This window comes from Nuphar pumila, chromosome 2, assembly GCF_984573655.1.
Source record: "Nuphar pumila chromosome 2, dmNupPumi1.hap1.1, whole genome shotgun sequence".
In the NCBI taxonomy this organism is placed as follows: domain Eukaryota; kingdom Viridiplantae; phylum Streptophyta; class Magnoliopsida; order Nymphaeales; family Nymphaeaceae; genus Nuphar; species Nuphar pumila.
Genome location: NC_143250.1, coordinates 1,552,439 through 1,560,475, shown reverse-complemented (window position 1 = coordinate 1,560,475; position 8,037 = coordinate 1,552,439). Strand labels below are relative to the sequence as shown.

Here is an 8,037-nt window from a genome sequence, read left to right as displayed (position 1 = left end):
TCAGCCAAGAGTCCAAGACTCAATGCATATAGCAAAATTTGTGTATAAAACCCATAAGGTTATATATGATTCTTGAAAACCTGTCCGTAATAAACATCGGAACACAAGCATCGATCAATCGATTTAACTACAATCAGTGTGAAACTGTGAACCAATTTTAGAAGGATGCATATTAAAAATCTATAACACCAATCAATTTATATCAAACAGAAACAATCTTGATCATTCGTGAACCTAGTACAAGAAACAAGCAGATCAACATTTAAATCAACATATCTAATTTAAACAGAATTAAAATCTCAACAAAAGTCCTTAAAAGAAATTAGATCTTTTTATGTTCATCTAAAACCCAAATCAGAAAACTGATACCCGAATCAGCAAAGACAGTTAGTGTTCCTCCCATATCACAGGGGGTGTACCCACAGCTATTCCTATACAAGGGGGTGATAGCCCCTATTTGAGTCTATACAAGGAAACAATCTTGATCATTCGAGTCTAAAGCCTGTATCACAGGGGGTGTACCAACATATCTATGGTAACTGCGCTCGCTGATTCCACGTATCACAATCTAATATTTTTTTATTGTCTGAACTTTTATGGCTGGTGCATGTGTTGTAGCTCTCATTCAGAACAACCTGCAAGTCCTGGGTTGACAGTGGCGTAGCTAGGATTCATGTGAGGGGGGGCAAACAAGAGGTGTAGCAAAAAAAACTTGTGTGATAGTCGGGGGTTCGAGGGCAGCGCCCAAAATTTTTTTTTTTGAGATAAAATAAAAAATGGCTATAATTATTAATAAAAATCTATTTTATATGGACAAATCAAACTATTTGTTGTAGTCAGGGCTGGGCTAGGACTGGGTTGGGCTACAAAAATGGATAAAAATCTATTTCATATAGAATCATGTTTGGGCTAGGACTGGGCTTTAAAAAAATATATAAATATCAGGATCCTTGCAAGGTATTCATGTCCTTAGACGACGATGTATCGTTAAGCTCTCGATTCAACTCTTGTTGCAAGAGGGAGAACGGTAAATGCCTTTGCATCCTCCACAATGATGCCTTTATAGCACATGCAATAAGAGAAAACCTGAACATCATCTACAATGGCAAGGCTGTAATGAAATATTTGCAAAAGCAGAAGCCTAGGCGCAAAGCGCGACGGCAAAGTAAAGACTATGAGCAGGAGTGCAAACGCAAATCCTAGGTGCAAAGTGCGATGGCAAAGTAAAGACTGACAGAAAGTAAAGGATAAGGATCGCGAAACCGCGTCCTTGAGTTAAATGCATACTTGTATATATATATATATATATATATATATATATATATATATATATATATATATATATATATATATATTTATTTATTTATTTATTTGTCTTTTTTAGTTAATTAAACTCAATTCAATTGTTCAAGTCCTCTGTGAAATCTTCCCCTATATTGGGGAGTTGCGAGCTTGTTGGCGTCTGCAGGTATAAGCGATTAACGGGTTGGGTCGTGGGGCACGAGCGGGATCCATCGTACGAGCTGCAAAAACGACAGTCTTAGCAAGCTAACACCAAAAATAGAAGGTCATGAGCATTGCCGCTGATCTGACGTGAAGGAAGCAGAGGCAGGGGCAGGGGCAACGTGCCCCTGCGAACTTGTTGAACATGAAAGAAGCAGGGGCTGCAAGCCCCTACTGACTTGCTATCAGCAACCACGGGGAGGCAGGGGGCTGCACCTATGCCTGATGAAGGCAATGAGGCTTCAACCTGCCTGTAGGAAGAGCAAAGAGGCAGGAGCGAGGCCCTTGCCCGCTAGACACAAAGGAGGGGGGGGGAGGAGGGGGCAGGAGGCTTGGTCAACGAACATATATGGACTTGAGATAAAAACCATCCAAGTGCCAAAAAAGGTCAAACTGGACCAAGCCGAGTTGTCTCAAAGTTAGCGGTCAACAGGTCCAATGATAAGGCAACAGATCTTGGAATGTTTAGGTCTTAATGGTTATACAAATTGGTTTAGATAATATCTAAGCATATCTAAGTGCCAAAAAATGTCAAACTGAACTGAGCCGAGTTGTCTCTAGACGAGTCAAAGTCAATGGTCAACAGGTTCAGAGATAAGGTAGTGGATCTTGAAATGTTTGGGTCTTAATGGCTACACAAATCGGTTTGGATAATATCTAAACATATTCAAATGGGATAAATGCAGTTTTATGGCTTGAGATAAAAAAAACTATCCAAGTGCCAAAAGGTCAAAGCCAGGTTGGTTGCCAAATTGTGGGTTTATAGGTTTATTCAAGCCCTAGGATAAATGCGCAATTTTATGGCTTGGTCAATGGACATATATGGTCTTGGGATAAAAAACCATAAGTGCCATAAAAAAAATCAAACCAAGCTTGGATTGCCAAATATAAATATATTATTTGTGATTCAATATCCAATTGTAGATTTATAGGTTTATTCAAGCCTAAAATCTAATGCCCTTGTAGACCATTTCCTATAAAGCACCATCCCCCTGTATAAGGACAGAAAAAGTTCCTCCAACTTTCAATAGGGACTAAAGTTTTGTAGAAAACTCAAAACCATTAACTTAACCAAACCAATGAAATAGGGTAGGAAACAATCCCAACAATTTGCATGAAAAAAACATATCCATTGAGATCAAGCTTGATAGATTGTAGAGTGGCTTCAAATTTGACCTGGATCAACTCAGCTTTGTCGCATTCTTGACCTAAAAAACCACATTAGTGTGGTTAAGTTTCGGGATTGGGCGACTTGTACACAATTGCCTAATTTGAAGCATCTAATCAGCATTACTGATACATGAGAAACCTCAATTGTCCCTACTTTCACAAATTGTTGGAAGAATAACATTAGAAAAAAGCAATTAAAGGGAACAGTCTACAAGTTCCTGGTTTCATCAAGTGGTAAAAAAAATAAGAGTTTTTCTTTCATAATCATCCTGTCCTTATAAGGCAAACCCAAAACCATCCTCCCTTTGCACCATTTTTCAAAATCCTTCCTCTTTTTTTGCCAACCATGTCAAAACCATCCCTAAGGTAGCTAGACATGGCATGACAGAAGATCGCATTTGTCATAACATTTTGAAATATAAGAACCATATGGAGGAATGAAACAAGGTAGGGGTGTTTTTAAGTATAATTCATTAGTGATGATTATGGAAAAAAGTTCAAAGAAATATAACAGCAATGTACTCCTTAATTGGCTCTGGATCCGTTGCACAAAGGGAATCATGAGTCTTGACAATGGACCTTCAGTTGATTCCTTTTTGCATCAAGTTGCAAAGGACAAGCCTAAAGCAAGCAATAAAAGCTGCGTGACAAATTGCCTGTGCTTAGGCCTCACAAGATCTGACCCACTCGTCAGATCTGAAGCACCAACTTTGAAGCTGAACATGCAGACACGGATGGAGTTATTGGACACTTGCATGGACAACTAGTCCCCAGTTGTATCATTCAACTCTCCATGTACATGCCTCTTGAAATTAACATTGCATTGCAATGTTTATTGAGTACAATAGCTTGCCATAAACAGGGGGGGCTGCTGATGACCATCCATCTCAACATTTCTCGAGATGAACACCACACCCAACTCCAGAAATGCTAAGATGGGTAGCCGTCAAGCAGGTCGCCGCATGCCCATCATGCAGCGGCGCTGCATATAATGTGAATACTTAATAGAAAAAATCAAATAACTCTTTGGACATCAATACTTTGATTACTTGCAATGAAAAGTTAGCATCTTCATCTCGTCATTTGTAAAGATATTTGAACCACACGACTTCAAGGTGAGATGAACACCACTTGCTTCTGCAATAAGTTGAATACCTTTACAGACAAGGTGGATAATAACTACATTATCACCTCTTATTTATGAGTGATCTGATGTAAAGTTTGTACAAGCTGCTGAACTGGGTGTATGTATTCAGGGCTAAAAGACTAACAGAAAGAATGAGAAATTGGACCCACTTTTTTGGCAGAAACAAGGAAGAGAAAAATAATGGTCAATAATGTCAGACGTTGAAAGATCCAATAATTTACGTGGCAGATACATAGTGCATGTTTTTGCTTGTCTGTGTGCAGAGTATTATCTGTATCATTTTGTAAAGATTGCTTTGTCCTAGATCCTGGTTGAGAAGAATCCACTTTAGCTTTCATCATGCCCAACCATCTTATCAACATCATTAAAGAGAAAATTCAGTCTAAAATAGGGATGTCAATCACGACCGAGTTTGTTTCCATTCAGTTGCATTTGGAAAGTTAAAACCATATCCTATTATAATCGGATGCGGATATGGTTTTGATTTTTTGCTACTTAATCCAATAAATATCTGAATTTGATGGATATCTGTATCCGTTTACATGTAAGAAAGTGGATTTGGTATGAGCTTTTCACCATCCTAGTCTGAATTTGAATCCGTTTAGCCCACATCCGATTAGTCGGATATGGTATTGGGTACATCCAATCCGAATCTGAACCGTTTACATCCCTAATCTAAAAGTAATCAAAATTTCGAAATAAGCTTTCAGTTGGAAAAAAATGGTGAAAATGCTAGGTGGTATACCCTTACCAGTATAACTCCTGTTTGTCACTGTGCATGCCTTTGCAATTTGCTCAGTTAAAGCAATGATTATTATGTCACATTGCAACACTTCTTTGAAACAAAAGAGAGGATAAATATCATAACAAAAAAATTTCTTGTATAGGTATTGCATTTTGTGGGGGATTAGTTTGAAGAGATGGTGTCGATTACAATCTCTACTCCTTAAGTAAAGAACTAAAACTTATATATTTTGTTTGGATGTATGATGCATACTTCACATTCTTTCCAAATCTAAGAGCAGTTAAGGAAGATTAGATAACCAAGCCTCTCTATTAAGTAGAAGAGCTAGAGCAGATTGTCTATTAACATAATCATTGTACAGTTGACAGGGTCATGTCTCTTCAGTCAAGGCCTCTTTTTCACTGTCCAGAAGCAATGGTGACAGCTTTTCTATTTTCCTTTCAGTTGAGTACCACATCATTTCCTTTTCCAGATGCAGACAATAGCTCTCGAACACACGAGATGTCACCATGACACTGAAGTCCAGAAGAAAAAGCAGTTCAAGCTCTAGCCGGTTAAGTTCTTCATTGCTCACACCCCCAACTCTGGCATAAAATGAATTATTATAGTGCCTGTAAATCCCAAAACGACATCGATAGGTATAAGGATGACTTCTTAACAATTTGATTAGGATATAAACAAAATAATATCACAAGCTACCAGGCATGTCATATAGTCCAGATCTACAGCATAATATGTTAATTAAGCAAAGTAATATACATAAGTATAATTGATCAACAATTAACTACCTTATATGCAGACCTCGAAGGGTTGTGTTAGGTGTCTAACCAATACATCATAAGGCCCTAAGCTGATTAAAGTACGCAAAATCAGAACTCTTTAACCACCAGGATCTTAACAGGCCACCCAACATAGTCTTGCGATAGGGAGGTCTTCCTGTTCCCTTACCCTAAGTTTGAGTCCATGTGTGTCCGCCCCCATTGGCAAGGTGAAGCAAAAGGCACCCTGCAGGTCGAACGATGCGCCCACGGAGTTTTATGCCGATGGGATGGCAATTGTAGATACAGCAAGCTAAGACCAAACCGGCTTGCCCAATTGTAGATACAGCAAGCTAAGTCCATGTGTGTCCGCCCCCTAATCCAAGTCTCAAATCCCGAGTGCAATTTCTCCATATAGTAAGGGCGGGGAAGAAAACTTACAAGCCGGCTTGCACAATTTTAGACATCAGGACAGGAAGTACTGACCAAACCGCAAGGTTCCCACAAGAATAACATCACTATAATAAAATGCCAAGTATATAGAAAAAAAGACAGCACATTGTCGGCAATTGTCACCCCCACTGCTTTAGATTCTATGAGCAATACACTCCCAGAGGATGATTCTTAGAGCATTGCGTTCTGATACCACAGAAAAATCCAGAATTCTTCGGAAATTTCATTCATATTGCATGTGTGCCCTTGCTTTGGCCTTGAAGCCTACTCTTGAATGCAGATGAATCAAAATTTCTTATATTTTTTCAGTTCTAGATACTAGGAATAGTAGGAAATCCTAAAGATCCTTTAATTTCTGGATTTTCAGAAACGACTGACAATGTCCATATTTCAAATTTCCCGTCAGAAGAGTTTTTTGAGTAGACAATATATAAGCAAACACTTTGGTTTCAACCAAAATGCAGCTTGTTCTTATGATTTCTCCTCTTAAGGGCTTTTGAGTAGACAACGTATAAGCAAGCACTTGGTTTCAACCAAAATGCAGCTTGTTCTTATGATTTCTCCTCTTAAGGGCTTTTGAGTAGACAACGTATAAGCAAGCACTTGGTTTCAACCAAAAACCCTTTTTAAAATCGATTTTTTCTCAAAGTTCCTATATTTTGGAATTCAATACTGCTGCTAAGAAATCGAGGGTTCCTAGCTGGTTCCAAATAGGGTCTGTTTCCCAGTCAAGAATTTTTAGTAGGTTGGGACTTGGGATACCAAAAGAAATTATTATAACAACATTTTATGGGTCTTATAAGGTAATGAAAAAATCTCAATTCAGAAACTTAACGACAATCAATTTTACTAGGAAAGATGATTTTCATCACATTTTGATGAGTTAAATCATGTCAAAAGAAAAATGAAAAGAAAGAGTTGCATCGACGGCTGAAACTCATCTTCACTGCCCTGTTTAACACTTCTAAGGATAAAATTGTAAGGGGAAAAAAGGCTAATAAAGAACTTGGGGAAGGCCATTTTTTGAAACAATAATTTGTTGAAATAAAAAAAAGAGCAGAAGGCCAAAACTTGCACTAAAATACCAACTTCGCCATATGGTACCTTACCTGCCTTCTCAATTTTCACGACTCAAGCAAGAACACCTCTACCACTCAAAACCCCACAAAAAAAAACATGAAAAAAAAGCAAACCAAAGCAAATAACGTGATTAAAACACACACCAGCTGCCAAAAAGATGAAAAGAAAAGGCAAAACCAGACCCCCCCCCCCCCCCCCTCTTCCACAAAAACAAAAAAACAAAAAGGAGACCCCATTTCGCTCCATGAAGAAAAGTAGGAACCACTTACACGTCGTCAAGCACCTTAGCTGCCACCATAACGCTAGTCACAAGCAGGCGGTGCACGTTGAGGGAGACCACCGGCGAGCCCGGGTGCTTGTGCACCAGCCTGTCCATGTAAACATACCCAACAACAAAGCAGGAGGGGCTGCAGTTGGTATACTTGTAGATCCTCTCCAGGTACTTGGGAATGCTGATGCTAGGCGCCCTCACCCCATGGAACACACTGAGCCCCGAGCTCGCCGGGCTCACGGCGAGGCCGGAGACCACCTGGTCGTTCCGGGCTACCAGCCGCTCGAGCACCAGCGACAGCACCATGAGTATTTGCGGCATCGCTGATGCGTTCTCCTCGCTGTTATCCGGCTCAGACCGGCCCCGGCCCCGTCCCTCCCCTCCCTCATAGTCGTCCGCGGCATCGAAGGAGCCCACCGGCTGCATCTACTTCGTGTCCCTGCCCATAACTGGACCAGCACTCTGCTAAGCAGAGTGTCCTGCCTGCGGGCTTTTGTTCCTTCACAGTGCCGCGTCAGCACGCTGTGATTCGTCAGATTGCTATTCTACCGTGATGACATGTGTCATCCTTATCAACTGCCTTTTACAGCCAATGGGACGATGACACGTTGGGGAGGATAAAGCTGCAAAAAGGCATGGTTAAGCCAGCTGGATTGTGCTGTTGTGGGACAAAAGAATGGACGGGTAAGATTGGGTCTCTGATGAGGGTGAGCCGATCTGGAGCGTTAGAGTAACTTTGGGAAGCCATCACGTGTGATTCTGATGGCTCGAATTTCTGTACTTTTTTCCATAGGAAAGAGATGGGAAGGAATTTCTGTACTTCTAAAAATTGTTTCGGCACAAGGTTAACTCAAAACGGGCCCATATCTACAACGGATTCGCCCACAAAGGCTTTGCTCATATGGTAGGG

The 8,037-nt window shown here is 40.2% G+C and overlaps 1 protein-coding gene across 3 annotated transcripts; it reads right to left on the bottom strand.

Moving 5' to 3' along the window:
• Nucleotides 1-4,681: 4,681 nt before the first annotated feature.
• LOC149844410 (cyclin-U1-1-like) lies at nucleotides 4,682-7,566 on the bottom strand. Of its 3 annotated transcripts, XM_089994450.1 has the most exons (3): nucleotides 7,126-7,566; nucleotides 5,354-5,415; nucleotides 5,070-5,176 (listed from the first exon to the last, which is right to left on the bottom strand). In XM_089994450.1, exons 1-2 carry the CDS (start codon nucleotides 7,551-7,553, stop codon nucleotides 5,355-5,357), a joined length of 489 nt encoding a protein of 162 aa, XP_089850576.1. In that variant the 5' UTR covers nucleotides 7,554-7,566; the 3' UTR covers nucleotides 5,070-5,176; nucleotide 5,354. The 3 variants fall into 3 exon arrangements, with proteins under 3 accessions (XP_089850562.1, XP_089850568.1, XP_089850576.1); XM_089994436.1 differs by lacking the exon at nucleotides 5,354-5,415 and having other exon boundaries at nucleotides 4,682-5,176; XM_089994442.1 differs by lacking the exon at nucleotides 5,354-5,415 and having other exon boundaries at nucleotides 4,682-5,149.
• Nucleotides 7,567-8,037: the final 471 nt, after the last annotated feature.

Bases quoted from the DNA above. Each gene is read 5' to 3' on its own strand.
- LOC149844410 (XM_089994436.1), bottom strand. From the start codon at position 7,553: ATGCAGCCGGTGGGCTCCTTCGATGCCGCGGACGACTATGAGGGAGGG. The intron at 5,177-7,125 runs GTAAGTGGTTCC...TGGGATTTACAG, and splicing joins GCTAAGGTGCTTGACGACGT to GCACTATAATAATTCATTTT.